Here is an 18,605-nt window from a genome sequence, read left to right on the forward strand (position 1 = left end):
TTTTCTGTGGAAGACACTCTTGTTTTCAGGCTTTAGGAGGGAAGAATTGGATGCTATGTTGTGTCATTTGGTCCCACTGTTCTGGCTTAGCCTGGTTGGTTGCTCTTCAGCCACCTTCATCGAATGAAAAGTAAAGTCAAAAGATTCTTGCATCCTGAGTAAGTGTAGCCTGGAAAATAGGTTAACTGAGACCTAGTCTATGATGATACATTTCTTTACTTGGACTCTTGAAAAGGGAAGAATGCATTCTAAAGGAGTCTTGCTTTATTGTTAAAGTTGCTTCTTTAAGAAAGATAAAACACTGATTATTCTGCTGTCCTTTTCCACACTCCTTTTTCATGAAGCTTTTGTTCTTTTTTTCCGCTTCCTTTTTCTCTATAATTCCTGCTCCACTCTATAATTGGAGAATGAATGACAGGATCTGAAGCTTCAAAACTAAAACCTGCTTTGGGTATTCTCCTTGCGCTTAGTCAGAATTAATTGCATTGTTTTGCTGCAAAGTATAAAACTTGGGTCTTATTCTGGTTTATGGAAGGAAGCAATAGATTTTTCTTAAGCACTGTTAAGAAACCATTAGCCTCCCTGAACTGTTGCACCTGACCCAGTGATGCACCTGAGGTAAAATAATTTTGTAATTGCACTGTGACTTTGTTTGCATTTGACATCGGGGATGTCATGGGATTTGGATATAGTTATCTGTGTAACTGAGACCAGGCTGTTTCAGTCTGTAGTACAGGTACAGGCGTATTAAAAATATATATATTGCAGACCAAAAAGGATCTGTAGCAGGGTTTTGTCAGAGATGCCTTTGAACACTGGCAAAGGGTGGCTTTTAAAAGGTAACCTCATTATGCATGACACTCTAAATGAGCAAGTGAAAGCCCTGCAGACTTGTTTCAGTGTAATTGTAGTTTTCTTTCCTGAGACCCTCTGAAAGCTCGAGTCCCATTTCTTTTATTGAATCTCTTGCTTAGGAAGCATTGTTTCCCCAAACTCTGCGCTTCTCTTAGAGTAGATGACATTGTGGATTCTCTCTTCCTGTCCAGATTATTCTGATTTAGGTAACGGCAGATGGTGATTCAAATCATAATCTTGTTACTTTCATAATTTTCATTTCAGGATTCTGAATATTTTGCAGTCAGTTATTGAAAAAATAGAATGGCACGGTAAACAGACTTGCAATGCCTTTCCAGATAAATAGGTCTTACGCGTAGTCTGTAGTTGCATGAAGAGGTCTACTGGGCCAAAAAGTGACTCATCCAGTTTCACAAGGGAAGTTTATTTTAGATTATGGTTTTGTGCTCCAGAGTATCATCCAGGATACCACCCTCTCTTCTTTCTCAACAATGCCTTCTGGGTGTATGTTTCCATTTTTGACATTTCTGTTTGCATAAAAGTATTTTCTACTTTCTTTTGCACCTCCACCTTCTGTTTTCTTTCAGTCCACCCTGTGTTACTGTGAAAGGTGTTACCTCTGATACTTAGATGCAATTGTTTTCTGTCCAGTAGTTTTTCCTCCTTTTCTGAGCTTCAGCGATGGTAATATTTAAGCAAAGTCCAGATGCACTGCAATTGATTAGTAGAATACCATGATCATACTATTAGTTCCTACAACAGGGATGCAAGTATCTTATAAAAATTTAAACCAATTCCAAATTGTTTGGATGGGATTATTGTACACATCTTTAAATTTGTTATATTAAAACATGTAAATTCAGGTGACTTCAGTCAAAATTGATCTAATGATGAGGATCTTAATCCCCTGTGCTCCAGACTGTTCCACTTTCTCCACATAGTTGGTCTTCTGAGCTGTATGGAGTCTGCAACTGCATTTTTGCACCTCCACGCAGTAATTACTTTCTCAAATGTACAGTTTATAAGCTGACAAGAACTTCTACAAAAAACAACCCTTTTACACATGGGATTGCAGTTACCAATCTAGCTAATCTGGTAACTGAGTCACCTTTCATAATAAAGGTCACAGATAACTGCTCGATGTTACGATCTTTCTTCTTGCTGACATAAGCTATGTATTATAAAACTCAGTTCAACAGTAAATCATTTTGATTGGATGCCTGAGGCAAAATTATCTGTGGCAGAATTTCAAGTATTTTAGATACTTGAACTGCATTCATACGTTTGGATGTTCATGGCCCTTCTAGGTATCCTTTCAGGAACTGAACCTTGATAATTCTCATAATAGCCTCTTTATACTGAATATTTAAGGAATTAAAGCTCTGTTTTAGGATTCTGAAGTACTAAATTACTCTAAATTGGCAAAATAAATTGTAACAAACTTTGCCAGTTGGAGGCTTAAAATCAAGTCTTTTCTAGATCATGTGCAGTTTTAAGAAGGTAACTTTTGAGAAGTGCCTGTGAGGGAAGGGAAGAACAACAACATTTTAAAATGTTTCATTTAGATCACACAATCTTTTTGTTTCACATATTTTTTGCATCACATCAGATGAGGAAATAATCAGCCCAGATAGTGATTATAAATGCTGTGGTTGTACAGTAAATAGACTAGCACTCGGGTGGTATGGTATTTCAGTTTAGAAGGGACTCACCATTTCTCGAGTGATACGAAGCCCATGAGAAGATTTTGAATTTGACCAGCTGTCAGGTGTTCTCCGATTATCTCCCGTTCAGCTGCATAAGTTAGCAGTGGAACTAAAGAAATCTTCTCTAAGATGCTGTTCAAAATAGCCAAACTTTCCTCTCCTTTCCAGAGGGCGGCTGAAGTGACACATGCATGCAGTCATCCCACTAGTTTATATATCTAATGTCTTCTATCCTGATTGTAAAGGATTTCATGCTTGTGCCTTCAGTTCAAGCTGGGTGAATGTTCTGGTAATAGAAAGAGCCTCATGTTCATAAAGACTGATAATCTTCATGTCTTGAAAGCTTGTATGCTTCACTTGTAAGAAATATCAGGGTGTTGAACTTAACCTGAGACAGAAGTTTCAGGTCCTCAGCTAAAGCAGGAAGGGTGGTAGAGGAGTAACAAGCAGTTAAAATATTTTTCCTAGCCGTTAATGTGATAAATTTTTCCCACTGTCTGTGTCCTTAAGATTTGTGCACAAATTTCAGCCCCAAGGCTCAAGATAGTAAAACTAAATTGCACTTCTGGACCTGAATGTAGCAAAGCTTTTAGTTGACACTTAAAACTTCTCTTTTTCACACTGGGTATTTGTTTTACATATAGTGGATAAGGAGATGGGTACAGGGGAATAACCTGTTCCCTGCAGTAGCAATAAACCATCCATTTGTGGAGCTTTGGTCTATGGCCAGAAGAAGTTACTTTAGTTTTCTAATAGCTTGTGGTGAGGTGTTGCTGCTAGCGTAAAGGGTAATAAAATCCTAGTGTGCCTTTCCAGCCCAGAGCACTCTTGACAGCAAAATATGCCTTCTGTATGAGGGTCTGAGTTTTTATTGTGCCTTTCCTTTTGCAGAAAGGAATGGCAGCTTCTCTTTTATAAATAAAGTGAAATAAGCACTTACACCTCTTTCCAGGTTTTTATTAAACATCTTCGTTTAATGAAAATATGGCTGCTCTTCTGGATGCAGAAGGCTTTTGGGAAGGCCTGAAGTGCTAGTGTCCACATGACAACCTGTCAGGGAAGCCACAAGCTGCTTCCAAACTGAATGCCATTCTGTTCACACCACTTCCACTTAGTATCTCCTTCCCTTTCTCCCTACCCTGGCCCAGACCCCTGGCCAGGTTTTCATAAGATCAAATTAGGGCAAAATTCTTCATTTCTAACTAATTTCTAACTTACTTTTGATCTCCCTTGGACAACTTTTTGATCTTGTTCACTCAAATATTTTGTAATCCTTCTCCGGAACAGTTTCAAACCCACCAAAACCTCCTTTCCCCACGGCTGCCCCAGTTGCCAGCTGGGTGTGTGTCTCCTGACCAGGCTCTGCAGCTGGATCACAGCATCCCTGCCCTGCCAGGGGGCCTGGCTGATATTTGTCCAGGGTGTTCTACCTGGTGAGCCCTTGGTGTCACGGGATTGCCCTCTCCTCTGTCTTTTTATCAGTTCATTTTTCGTTTAACTTGGCACAAGCCTTTCCTTACTCTTTCTAAGACCTTGTAGTACTCTAACTTGTTTAAAATTATTTATTTTAAAATATGTCATGTTAAATATCTAATCTAATGCTCAAGCTCCTGGCTATCTTTTGGGGAGCACTTACTTAGAGGACTGCTTTTCTGGATCCATCCCCTTTTCCTTGGGGCTTCTCTCTGATACTGTTCTTTTTAACTTCTTTCTGAGAGATGGAAACTTCTCTCCTCTTTCTTCATCATCTGAGCTGTTTTTAGTCTGAGAAGCTCTTTTCTAGCCATTCCTAGAGGGTGTCATTTGAGTGGATTTGATAACTGATACCAGTGAGTTACTTGAGTACTGACTCCTGTTTAATTCTTTTTTTTTTTTGTCAGTATGAAGTTAACACAGTGCATCACACTTTACAAAACTGATTTAATATAATTGAGCCCTGTAACATTTTTATCTAAGGCTTCTTTGTAACTCCGAATATCAATCAGGTATGTCCCCCCCCCGCCAGTAATGAGAAATATACTATTTAATGATCTCAGAAAATATGCATGTGACTTTTTTTGAAGTGCTCCAAACCTAACAATTCTAATCAAATAAAATTAATCTCTCCTTTATTTGACATAATTTTGTCATTTAGAAAGAGGGGCAGTTTACCATAATCTAAAGAAAAGATGTACAGAGGGGAGAGGCTTATATGTAAAATTAACTGTTTTAAAGTATGTTTAGCAGAAAAGTTAGCAGAAGATGACGACTAACTTTGAATTTGGGATTAGTTTCTAATCAGTCAAACACCTGCTCTGGAGGATGTGAATGTAAGCTAATTCGCCAAGTTTCTGACATCACTGTACAAAACTGCAAGTGAAAAACAGTTAAAATAACTGCACGTTGTGGTATTTCTAGGCTGTCTAATCACACTGCAACATTTGGGGGTGCTGCTGGAACCAAAGGGAAAATCTTTGACGTTGTTATTTCCAGAACTTGCTAAAACATTTCGAAAGAACAAAGACTATTAACAGAAACCTTTCTGCAAGCAGGTTAATGAGATATTCAAATTTGCCCACGAAAACTTAAAGAGGTGAGCACAGGACAGTGAATATGGAAGGCTAATAGGTATAGCTGAAAAAGCTACTGTTGACTAGAAATTGCAGTTGCCAAATGTTAATTTGCTGGCTCTCTCACTTAATTTAGAAGAAGTGAGAAGGGTCAGGTTGTTGCTCTTATTCTTTTCTTAGTACTTAAAAAGACTTCTAAATTTATTTAAAGAAAACGGGGTAAAATGGAAGTGGGATTAAAAAGAAGTGAGAAGTGTGAATGGAGTAAAATGGAGTCTGTATGATTCTGTGTCGTGTGCCAGCAGGATTTGCCCAGATAAGACTAATAGCTGCACTGACTGGATATATAAGAATTCATGCCTCCGTGTGCAGTTTTAGGGTTGAACTAGAAAAGCTGGCGTGAAAAACTGAAATATTAACTTAAGCAGTGGCCCTGTTTCCCTTGGTTGTAGTCCATACATACCCTGTTTCTTGGAGATGGAGGAGAGAGTGTTCAGAGGGTTTCAAAGGTAAATGAGTTCATCTAATATGGATTAAAACAGTACAGTCTCCCAGAACTTGCTTTTGTAACCAGGCCATTCGTTCTGGTAGCCAGGTGCCTGATTATCTGAGGGGACTGTTTGCCTTTTCTGTCAGTTGGTGCTCTGGTATCTCCAGCTACAGACCGCCTGCTGGAGGAGGCTTGTCTTGTCTTCATCTCTGTTCTTGTCATGCTGTAGTCAAAACCATGCCCAACCTTTTACAGCTCTGTTCCTGGATAATAAGTAAAATTTCACTGTTCCAGTAATACATGCATGCACATATTGCAAATAGGGTTATGACTCAGCCTTTCCCCAGAGCCTTAAGCAGTGGGGGCAAAGCAGGGCCACAGACCAAAAGTGCTTAGGACTTCCCATTCTTAAATCAGGCGTCCTTTTAATTAAGCGGGGGTAAAAGCATGAATCAACAGACAAGAACTCAGAGCTGCTCGTGGTTGTTGGAGGTACGGAGGCAATAGCAGGAATAGTATGGGGACTGCAGTAATCTTTTGGAGGCGTACCAGGCTCAGCATTAACAGGCAGAGATCGAGTGCCAGGACTGTCAAGTTTTCTAGAACAGAAGAGGTGCCAAAAGCTGTGTTTGGGTTAGCAGATACTAAAGGGAGAGCCTTCGGGGTAATGGATCCTTGCCCAGCGAGCATAACCCCTGTCCCTAGTTTAACCTTGATGCTAGGGAGAGACTCTTTGATTTCTGAAATCCTTTAAATATCGTACTAGTTTTTTGGGTCTCAGCTTTGCTAACAGTAGAGAATGGACTCTACCAATAAATACTTCTGGTGAAGTAGTAGTATTTATCTTCTTGTTTAACATTAGAGAGCAGACTTAAGTGAAGGCATAAAAGGAAAACAAATCTGTGTGATGCTGCATGTGACTCTTCTGGAGCTCGTGTGAGGCTGGATCTAGTAAACTGTTAATCAATTGTAAGCTGGGAGAGTGTTACTGGAAACTGAAATAAAAATAAATGCACTAAATAGATTAAAGAAGGTACAGAGTCATGAACACTTCCCTTGATTGCTTTTGAGTCAATGAGATTCACTGGGAGGTGGCCCATAATACTCCCCCCCCCCCCCCAAAAAAAAAAAAAAAAGTTTTCATCTCAATTCAGGAAAAAAAAAACAAAAACTTTTCCTTCCCAACTCGGTTATTGTTGCCTTTCTGCTTGAGTTGGAGATGGTGATGGAGATGGCTCTTAGATAAAGTCAATTTGGCAGAAAAGCATTGTCCTGTGATAAGGCCAAAAGAAAAAAAAAATACTGTGTCCTCCTTTTTAACTGTTTAGTTTGTGGTACTACTTTCACTTCCTCCCTCAAAAAGAAGAAGAAAAAAAAATAAAGGACACCAAGAGCTCTAATGCCTTGTGATGGCATGTACATGTTAGCTGAAGACTGTTTAATAAACCCCTTTGAAGTTCTCTTTCTTAACCTACCTCATGACATTGTGTCGGAAAGGAACACCATTGATTCTGAATACTAGGCAAATATTCTAGAGTAACTGAATTCCTGGGAGGTAAGTCTGAGAGGTAGTGTACCCACCTGCATGGAAATACTGAATTTGCAAATGTTTCCCAATATGTTCAGAGGCAAGTACCTTTCCAGTCTTAACTGTGCTGTGGGTAAAGCTCTCCTGCCACTTTCTCCATCTGCTTTAAAAAAATAGTTGAACAACCTCCAGCTGCTTCTGCCTGCCTTTTAACCAAAATACTCTGTGAAAGGCCTTCTTGCTATAAATCCTTTAGTATGTAGCAAAGCGAAGGGAAGGCAAATGTCACTACACAGAACTAGTTTCACTGGTCAGGCACCTTTTTACAGTTCTACCAGACTCTCATTGCCTGAAAATACCAGAGTACAGAGGTTGGAGGAGATGTCTAAGACTGACTCCAGTGATCCCAGGGTATAGCCCTGGAACTACTTCTAAAGAGCAAATGTGTGTTTCAGCAGGAAAGCACATGAGTTGGTTGGAAAAGAATCTGGAATGAAGGTGAAAGACTTCCTTTTTGCAGTGTTTTGCAGAAAATAATCTTGCTGTTCTAAGCTCTAAAGAGAATAGCATTGAGCACAGCTGCGCACATTTTCCATCAATTGGTTGATAGAAAAAAAATTGATTCCATGCTGGTATGTGCCTCCTTATAAACTGAATATGTTATAAAATGAGTGTACACTGCTCTATGTATAGCATGATGGTTTTTCTAGTGATTCACCTATTCATCAAGTGTAAATAGGTGGTTGTTCTCATCAGTCAGTACTTCAGGAATCAGTGAGCAAACTGTCTGAACTAAAACCCAGGCAGTTTCCAAGTGGTCTGAGCTTCCAGGCTGAACTGAAGAATCGTAAGTGACATAAGCTGCCAAAACATTTCTGCCCGTGAAATGTGTATTGTCCTAGTGGGAAGGAGAAGGGCACCAAGAAATTGCTTTTTGGCAGTTCAGAGAGTGTAGGTGTCCTGTCCCCACGCAGTTTGCTAGGAGATTGCTGCAAAGCTCCAGCATGCTGTGAAAGATTTTGCTGTTTAGGTACTTGACAATTCTTAGGTGGTTTAAGCTGCAGTACCAAATGTCCCACATATCCTGCCACTTGCCAGTATATCAAAATCTAGAAACTCAATCTTGCTCTTTAAATATATCTGCTGTATATGTGAAAGCACTAGGAAGTTTGGGAGGATCAAGGAAAGATTCAGAAGGCAAATTGAATGTCAACTTTCATATGTTGCTTTACTACGTCCTGTTGCAAGTGTCTCAAAACAATACCTGATGTTACAGAAAATAGTAGTTTAAATCAAATTCTAGGGACGTATGACTGCCGGTATGTTTTCACTAAAACCGGTTGAATGTTTTGAGGACTTAAGAGCCGGTTAAAGAGAAAATGAACTTGGGGTGAAAGCACCATAAGATTCAGAGTCAGGAGGATGAGATCTGATTCTGACTCTGCAATGCATTTCCTGTCTATGAGAGACACAAAAACCTTATGTTGTGGTTTTCTATTCTTAGCGTGGGGATAGTAGCTGTTTTAGAGGCGTAACTTCTTTGCAATTAATTAATCATTAGTTCCTTACAGCCAGGAATCTCTGGTGGAAATGCTGACCCTATTATCTGAAAGCAGTTGCCAAAGTCAGCATAGTTTTTTAGGTTTCCTGAAGAGCTACTTAATTTTAGGGCGTTGAGAAGCACATACCCAGAAAGATGGGAGACTCTTCAGGCATGCAGACTTACTTCCCAGCATTAGAGGAATTTACCTTGACCCATAAATGATTGTGTCTTTTGAGGTGGACCTAGTATGGTAATTCAGCCTCAACTTCTTCCTGACCAACCTATAAAGGACATTTACAAACTCATTTCGGTCCTTCAATATGTTTAGTTATAATTCAGACTATATTGTTGTTTTTCCTGTGCTGGATCTCTGTTTCCTTTGGTGCTTTAAAGGACTTTGTTGTTTGTTGTGCATTTGGTGTTGACAATGGGAAAAACGACTCTCTGGAAGTAGAAATTAAAAGCACTAAATCATTGTATTCCTATAGATTCACTTGAGTACTATCTCCCATATTTCTTATGTGACTTAATTTGGACAATTCTAACCTCTGTAGGTGGCTTTCCACTAGCACATATTCATCAGAGAGCTATCATGCGTAATTTCTCAGTAGACCTGATATCGCAGAGATAAGCATCTCTGCAGCAGAGAACCATGAGGAGGAAATTTCTAGCCCATTTTTCTTTCTCTTGCCACTTTTTCTTTCCCCACCACACCCTATTTTCCTTGCTATAGGCCTCTCATGCCATGCACTCTGTGGGTAAGTGTAAGATAACTTAAAACTTCTTTGTCTAGGTTAGACACTTGTGGAAGCAGAGTAGTCTAAATCTTAAAATCCAGCAGGCCTAACATTTCAGCTTTACTCTCTGTTACTGTATCCTTATAATCTACTATTTGATGTTAAATACTTAAAGATATGGAAAGCTAATTTTCCCATCTACAAAATAAGGTTGAACTTGATACAGCAATACTTACTAATTAACAAAGGGATTGCAATTATTCAGGGTCTGTAGAGTGTTTAAAGATCGTTGGACTAAAGATCATATAAAAGCAGCTGTTGCTAAAATCAGTTAACTTGTCCCACAGGAACAGAGAGTCCATTTAGGACTACTGAAAGTTTTTTTTTTCTTTTTTTTTCTTTTTTTTTTGGTTACTAATTTAGCGTTATGGAAAGTACTGCAATGGGGTGGGGAAAATGCAGAAGTTCATGAGGGAGGCCTGGAATTTTCTCCCAACTTTATTTCTTAATTTTTTTTGCCTCTCTGCTTGCAGATTCTCACAAACACAAAGATAAACACAAAGACCGAGAACACCGGCACAAAGAGCACAAGAAGGACAAGGAAAAAGACCGGGAAAAGTCCAAGCACAGTAATAGGTGAGGAAAAAGTTGAAGTCCATGTAGGCTAAAACACTGTTGCTCATGCAGCCTTATAAAAATTACCATGATAATAAATGAGGGTAGAATTGCTACATTTTGAGTGCACTTTATATCAGTGTAGGTGCTTTAAGCCTAACTTTTGTAATTGCATGCATTTCTCCAGGTAGCTGAAGCCACGTATGTTGCAAAAGTGAGTCAATACTAATGTATAAGAGATTATTGTAGTTTAGTGCCATTGAAGGTGTTTAACCTCATCTGCATGAAGATTGATCAGTTTTGTTGGTAATCTCTCATGTGTAGTTCTGATTATGTTTGAAATAGATGTGGAGCTATCTTGAGTGTTGGAGTAAACTCCACAGTTTCAACATAGATGGACCTGATGTGACTGCTCAGCCTTCTGATAAGCGGTGTCTGGGAAGATGGTCCCCCAGAATCCTGGTGACAGCTTTGCGAGACAGTCCTTTTTACATTTGCCAAGCATTGTGGACTGCTCTCAACTGCTGGATTAGATAGTAAATTTGAAAGAATTTGCATGCCGGTTTGTCTAGTTTGAATGACATACTACACTGCCACTACCTGGGGAAGATGTTTCGTATCAGTCACCTGACATAGCATCCACACTGAAGATGAGCATTTACTTCCTCCGTGGTGACCAATGGTTCTTAAGGTGATGTTGAATTCCATGCTCCAGTTGATGTCCTAACCTAGGCTTTGAATGCAAAAGCTGGGATATGCAAGTCTGTCCTCAGTGATTTGGTATGGTATAGCACAGGATAAGCGTGTTGCATTTGTGACAGAGCTCAGGAGAGTTTTTCTAGTTGTGACTCATGATCAGCAAGTGCTACAGTTTACATTGAATGTAAAATCTGCATAATTCAGTTACTGGAGGGTGAGTTATTGTTCTGACTCAGGAATGGCAGAGTGTTTATGCTATGGCCAAGCTGATGTTGTTAAATAATTGCCATGCAGCCATTGTAACACAATCTAAAAGGAAATAAAGAAGTTTGTGTTAACAGTTATTTCTATTAAAAAGTACTGAGTGAGAGAGTCTGTGCTGGACAGTGGGTTTCTGTTATCAGGGTCACACTTCAGTTGAGTATTCTGTGACCTTTTATGAAGTTACACAACCTTACTGTTTCATAATGTTTCTTCTTTTTTTAAACTATTGAGAGAAAAAATTATAGGCCAAATAACTTGCAACATTTACTGGCTTCCACAGCAAAGACTAAATGCCTTAGACACATTGTTGTGTGTTTTTCTTTGTTCATGTCTCTATTGCCTTGATTTTCAGTTTCTCATTTTGCGGATCTTAAGGTCAGTTTTAGTGTGAACGCTTGAAGTCTTGCATTTCCAAATCACTATTGCTGCACTTGAAAAACGTTCTTCTGCAATCTTAGTAAAACACATCATTTTGTAAGGATTAATGTAAGAGCCACCTTTAAATTCTAGAATCTGTTAATGATTTGACCCTGTTCATGTAGCGAGTAGAAGTGGTCAGGATATTTTCAGCTGGAAGAAATACTTTTCACTCAACTCATAATGACTTGTAACTTGAAGCTGCTTAGAACTGATAGCGTAAATAGTAACAGATAGAAAGGAGATAAGAATGGCTAAACTGTTTTGTGAGGTGTAGCTTTGCCAGGAGATGATTTGTAATAGCTCTTAATCTTGAAGAAATTCCTTCCTCCCCACAGCATTACCTTAAAATCCCTGTAGGAAAGGTATCGCATTTGGGCATTGTGCCTAAAGCCTCCAGCCATTTTCATTTATCTGTTAGTGCTCATCTGCCCTCTGGGCATAATATACTGCGTCTTTGAGTCCTATAACAGAATGTATGTGTGGATGGTGTGACTGAGTGTATGAGCATGCAGGGATTTTGTCCAGGGCTTGTTCCGGCAAAAGATTGTGATATTGGCATGCTCTTTGGCGTCTATTTGAGGTGGGTCTTCACTTCTCCAGTTTGAGTGCACAGCTTAAACTTTAATGTGTTTTCTGCCATTCAAAAGTGCTGCCTTCAAAATGAGCAAATCAGGCTTCTGAATCACGGGATCCAGCCTTGAAGCTGATATTCTAGGGAAGGTAATATTCACCTACATGTGCATGTGGAGGCAATGTTTTGGTTGGTTAATCCTTCAGGAGTACTCCAGAATCTGCACAGCCCTATCCATGCTCAGTCGCACACAGGGTACATAGCTGCTTGCTGTGTAAAATCCACTTGACTTCTAAAACAAACCTTTTAAAAATAATTGACTTTGTAGTTGAAGCTTCAACTTTCTTCCTTAAATCCTTTAAGTCATCCACGTAATTTCATAAACGTAAATCGTTCCTATAAGGACTCGATTTAATCAACAGTTGTCTTAAGAAGCAGATAGGCAGGCTTTTCAACATGGATTGAGGGTGGAAGGTGAAGTAAAAATCTCTGATGAGAAGCACGAGAAGTGCTGTTTTGACTGAAAATGTATTTTCATATGAGTTTCAGCTTAATATGAAACTTTAAGGATTAAAACAAAAAGTGGGTCAGGGAAGAATGCATCAAGTCTGTTGCCAGTTATTAAAATTGAAACTGAATCCTTTAAAGAATTACCTCAGATTAATTACTGGAATTGCATATAAATCTTCAGAAAATTTTATTCTGTACTTCAGAAAAGTTTCTTTATTCTTGAAAAAGATGTGCTCCAGATTGTATAGTTGTCAGAGGGTGAATTTTACTTTATTGGGAAGCTCAAGCCATCATTGTCTTTGAAACTTGGGTTTGTACCTGCATAACATACTATGCAGAGTGTGCGTCTCCTTATCGCATTCAAAGAAGTGCAGCATAGCAGTGCACATTGTGCACAGTTAATAGCATTGCCTGGCTGTGTTTGAAGCAGATCATTCCTGTCTGCGATAGTTTGACAACTTCATCTTCTATTCTGTACTTAAACGAGGCTTTTAAAATAAAACCTGTGTCAAGAAGGCAGAAAAACTCCCAGGCAGGAGAATGTTTCCTCTATATAGACTTTGAAGGAAGGATCTAAACTGCCAAGAGAAGTCTCAGAAATACCTAAAATAGATAATCTTAATTTCATGTGGCAGGAGTGTGTGGACTGCTTTGTAGAGCTTCTTGATTTTGCTTCTTGCTTTCTTATCTCTCCTACTCACAAGATGACACTTCTGTATTCTAACCACCCATTTACAGCTGTAGTAAAATAGGAGAGAGTGACACTTGTATGCCTCAGATCTTTCTTTGTCATCCCCCTCAAAGAAGGAAAATGTAAAGACTACTTGGTAAAATCCATACCAAAGAATAAATCCACATCACACAAAAAAATGGCCAAATGTTGTCTTTTATTCCTTTTCTCACTCCTTTACTTCCTGACCTCAAAAAAATGTAATATACACCCATTAAATATAAATGCTGGTAGTTAAAAGAATAAAATGAAACAAATTTGATGTGGCAATAAATTTTTTGATCTGTGGAAGGTGAACATTTCAAACAAGGTGGCCACATAAGAGTGAAATAGCAGGCCCTCTGAAGCCAATACTGTTAGAGATTGGTTTCAAAGTGTTAGCAGAAATTACTGTCTTCTACCAAGTGTCTTGGGCCACGCAGTGTGGGCTACCAGTAGACTGAAGAGCACAGAAATGGCTGTGACAGTGAATGGGAGTAAAGATGCTTGTTCCTCCTGTGTTGCTTTTGCAGCACTGATCCATGTTGTCAATGTGACAAGCGTCTGAGCTGCAGGGAAAAAAAAAATCTTCTGTCAGATTGCATATTCACTCCATTTACAAAATGTCTCATGCTAACAGCTTGATAGGAACAGAAGCATGGAACACACGTAAGAGATTCATAGACATGATCTTCATTGGCATCTTCTGAGTTTTATGGCTTTGCTAGGAAAAAGGCAGATTCAAAGCATTTGTCTGCGGTGAATGAAGATAAGTTAGGACTTCTTGCATACCTCCTAACCAATTCGTTATGTGATCCCTAACTGTTAAGGACTGCGTGCATTTGGGGCAGCGAGAGGCAGGGATATCTGACATAGAGAGGAAAAAGCATTTAAAAAAAATTCTAGCACGTCCTGTCCCCCAGTGTGGGTGTTTTGTTTTAATTCCCCTTCTGTTAGCAATGCGTGGTTGACCTTGATCAGCTAGCTAGTCTGACAGTGCCTTCCACTAGTAAATTTTGTTGCTTTTTCGTTTAGTGGTATGTCTGACTCCAGCACATCCATAGAAAGTACGTGCTATGCCTGATCCTCCTCTCAAAGGACCTGCTAACGTTATTCTGCTTTCTAATATTTTCAACTGCTGTTGATTGGAAGCAAGATAAAAGAGCTGGGCTATAGTATCGTGCTTGCCGAAGACCTGATCTGTTGTCTGTGAAAACTGGTGAAAAGATTTCCCCTTACTCTGGGAAAAGCAGTTTCAGTTTTTTTCATTGCTTAGCTGAAATCCCAGCTTAACCATTGGGGGCTCACATGTTCAAGCCCTGTAATACCATATGATAACACTAACAGTGAGCATTAAAACACTGCAAACCAGCTAAAAATCTGTGCTTTGCTAGTACGTGCTGTTTCGAAAAATCTTCCTGCACAGTCGGATATTCCTTAGTATGTATTGCTCTGAATATGATCAGTTTTCCGTTAGTGTTGTACTACGTCAAACAAGACGTGGGCTGTGTAACCTCTGCTCTGTCCCCTTTGTGTTTTTAGATTTCACTAAAATTGCAACTCCCTGTTATTTTATGCTTCAGTTAGAATCTAACAGCTACCAAGTTGGGAAGCAAAGCTTTACTTGCAGCACAGCTAGTGCTGTGCTAGTAGCAGATTTCCAGACACAGGCTAATTTCAGCTGAGAAAATGAGAGAGGGGAAATAAGAGACACTTTAGATAAAGCATCCTTCCCAGCTTGTGATTTTGAAGCTGGGATGGAAAAGGCCTGGGAAGGGATTATTAGTGTGCCTAAACAGCACCTGAAGAATGCAGTGTTAAATTACCGCAAAGCTGTTGTAGTTTGAAGAAGGAAGCTGTGACCTGCACATCTGCCGTTCTTTGGAAACATTTTACACTTGTGACTTTCCCATGTGATACAGCCTAAGCAGCTGCTGCCAGGTGCGTGGTCTCGCTTCCTTGCCCTCTCCTCCCTCCTGTCCTCCTTCAGGCATCCTGGCTGGAGGAGACAGCTCTGCCTTCAAGGGAAATGGTTTCTTCAATTGCATTTACTGTCCCATATGCTTCAGCCTGAGCTCTCCAAGGCCTTTAATATCCTTGTTCACACTAAAACTCTAAATGAAAGACAGCATGCAAGCTAACAAAAAGGTTGTAATGCTTTGGTTTAGTCCTACAAAGATAGTGCAACATAAACACCTTTACTGAGGTGTGAAGCTCAGGATGCTGTTGTCGTGATTTGGCTGTAACGGTCTGGGTAGAAAGGAACGCTTTACTGTGCTGATGTGGCTGAGTATTTCTAAAATTGATTGGGAAGAGTGAGAGAGAGTTGTTGTTTGTTTTTAATGACTCAGTGTTTGACCAGCTTGCATAATTTGCAGCGAACTTCATCTTATGGGGGCTTCACTGTCCTACTTGAGTGACTTCGGTGTAGTTTGTTGGCAGAGGAGTATATAAGATGAGTTCTTGAATAAATTGCGTGGCTGCATGCCGTTCTACCTTACTTTATGTTTTGGTGGTGTTCTGCATTTTGGATGGGGGCAGGGGGATTGGAAAGTGTGCAGGATTTTTTCAGTTCCAAACAGGCCAGGAAGAAAGATTTCTGATCTTCAGATTGTTCTCAGTCTGTCTTAATAATAGCTTTAGGGGAATGCCTGGAAATAGCTTTCTGATGGAAGGCCGAAACTTCTTCTCCAGGGTAGGATGGCATCCTGTTGCCTTCTCTTTTGAGATTAGTATTGTTGGTAAATTGTGGTCCCCTGGAGGCTTGTATAAGTATCTTAGCCAAATGAAGGACCAAAAATATACAGTGTGCTGACTGAAGTTAGTATCTGGGAAACCTGTTTTGCTTTTGGGGGAAAAAAGTTATTTTTCTCAGGATTGTTCATTGAGCTTTTATTACCAGTGTGTTTCCAGATGAGCTTTACTGAGATGCAAATCTCAATCTCTACTCAGGATGACAAGCACAAGCCATCTTTTCACACATCAGAAAATTTTGGGTTAATTTGTTGGTAACTTTGGAGCTGTGGTCTAGTATCTAAAAACATGCACGTCTGACAAAGTCTTTCTATGAATGTGAGGAAGAAATCTATGCTCTTTCATTGGAGCAAATAACACCAGAAACTTGATTTCTGGGAGGAATTTCTTACATACTGTGAGAAGACACTGGGGATACTAGATCTAACTACTAGATACTGTATTGTTTTGAAAAGGAGCCTTAGGGCCAAAAGACCTGGTTATTTGAGCCCATATTGCTTAGGTAAGAAATCTTACTCCTTGCTGCAAAGCAAAGGGGAAGGATGGTCTTGTGATTAAGAAAGAAGACTGAATCAGGAATCCAGACTTCTTGACTCTGATTCCAGCACTGATAAATTTTTAGCTTTAGACTAGATTGCATAGCAGCTTTTCAGTAGCCACTTACTCCATTTCAGACAGAGATGTTATTTGGACTTAAGCATAAATTTTGAGCATTTTTTTTTCTTCCAGAAGCAGAGCCTGTGAGCATTCAACACATGTAAAAATGGTTAGAATTTCTCTAGGCCAGTGGGACTCTCTGCCTTTTTCAGATTTAGAAATTTTGCAGATGTAGGTTGTCATCCATTTGCTTTTAGTGGATTCCCCATGGTTCTACTAGGCAGGTGTTGGAAACTAATGCTTTTGCCTGCTAGCCAGAATATGTATGGTGTTTTTGAAAATTTGACTAGGCTTTTCATTTTCTGCCCATCCAAATTCCTGAGTAACAGACATCACCATGAGCTTTACCTTATAGAGCTAACTCCATTGATTGCAATATGTGCCAAGCTGTGGAGATGCAAACTGTTGTCTGAATCAAACATATTATTTCATGTAGGGTTCAAATACCAAATAAGAACAAGGAGTCAGAAAATAGACATAGGCAGACTTGTTGTGACTAAAATGGATCTAAGCCTTCTGTGTTTTTTTATTTATTTATTACTTTTTCCTTGTGTGATGATAAACCTCTGTGTGTAATTCTAAGACTTGAATCTTTGGCAAATGAGGTCCCTAACATGCATATAGGTAACGCTGGAAATTCTGATTCTGTCTTGCAGACCTTCCAGAGCTTAAAATTGTTTATTAACACTGATGGAGTTTTGTTCTTTCAGAGGAACAGTGAATATTGTTGGAGAAAAGGAAAATGAAATAGGTGTTCTGAGTCTCAAAGGTACTGATAAATAAACAGGATCCAGAGACTGGGTTGTTAAATCTGAGTAAAAGGAGAAGGCAGCTAGTGGATTTCTCAAATCCAGTGTCAGGATGTTCTGTATGTACTTGTATGTCTTGATCGCACAGCGTACATAATGTGATCTGCTGGGTAAGAATAGTCTGCAGTTGTTAAATCTTCGCTCACAGGCAACATGTGGTGCTGTGTGTCTGTCTACAGGAATTTCTAGAATGCCAGTTGCCTTTTAACGTTTAGGTATTCTGGTACAGTTTTATATGTAATATAAAGTAAGGTTTCTGGAGAGTTGAAATGAAACTGGTTTCTCTTCCTGTTGATCCTACTGATCTCTTTCTAATGCAACACAGTGCATGCAATATACGGATTTCCTTTAAGGTTGAGTTTTCTGCCTTTAACTGCTTGGGCCTGGAAGGCTTGTATGTGTTTACTGGAGTATGCTACTCTGAGCTTGAATAATTTAGACCTCTCACAGGTTCAGGTCCATCTATGCTAGTGATACGTGAGCCTCTGAAACTCGCTCCACGTTGGACTTTACCCTGTGGTTCTGCTGCTGGGTGTGGGTTGGTGTTTTTGTGACTTTGGTTACTTTCCTCTTAATTACATTCGCTCGCTTTATGCGAGCTTGTTAATGTGCTGCTTGCTTTCTGTAGCCGTGAGACTTCCAGGCCTTTTGCACGTTCTCTCTCTCTCCTTTTATCTATCTGTTTATTTATTTTTGAGAAATGTGACTTGAAGCATCTTTAAAAGAAATAGTAATAAAACCCTTCACTTTCCTAGTGGGCATTCCAGGCTTGCTGTTTTCCAGGGCTCTGTTCTTCCAGGTTGAGTTGGTCTTGCACTCGAGTGCTGAAATAACTAAAATAAGGAAGCTGCCTATTTCTAGCAAAGCTTTGTATGAAATTGTGTAGTACTAAGGAGAAACAGCGAATGTCCAAGAGAACAGCAGCAATAAGAGCACGTTGTCAAAACGTAAGTCCTGGGGAAGCAGGCATTGGAACTGGCAGCTGGAGAAAGGCAGCGTGCTTGCAGCCTTACTGTGCTCAGTAGAAAAGAGCCTGATTTCCACTGTGCCTTTGGCTTGCTTGAGCCAAAGGTGACTTCAGGGAGTCTGTACAGCCTTACAAAATGTGTATTTAAGGCACGCTGAATTCACAGGCTTACCGCCTGCCTTCCACAAAAGCGTTGCTAATCCATGTTGCCAGTTTTTAGAA

General features: G+C 39.6%; 1 protein-coding gene across 1 annotated transcript in view; it reads left to right on the forward strand.

Annotated features, from left to right (window-relative positions):
* TOP1 (DNA topoisomerase I) overlaps positions 1 to 18,605 on the forward strand; it is a 68,628-nt gene that overhangs the window by 22,014 nt on the left and 28,009 nt on the right. Inside the window, exon 3 of the mRNA XM_062589302.1 lies at positions 9,942 to 10,044. Coding sequence (XP_062445286.1) covers positions 9,942 to 10,044 — 103 coding nt within the window. The remainder of the gene's footprint in view (positions 1 to 9,941; positions 10,045 to 18,605) is intronic.

The sequence above is a fragment of the Rhea pennata genome, chromosome 16 (genome assembly GCF_028389875.1).
Source record: "Rhea pennata isolate bPtePen1 chromosome 16, bPtePen1.pri, whole genome shotgun sequence".
NCBI lineage: Eukaryota > Metazoa > Chordata > Aves > Rheiformes > Rheidae > Rhea > Rhea pennata.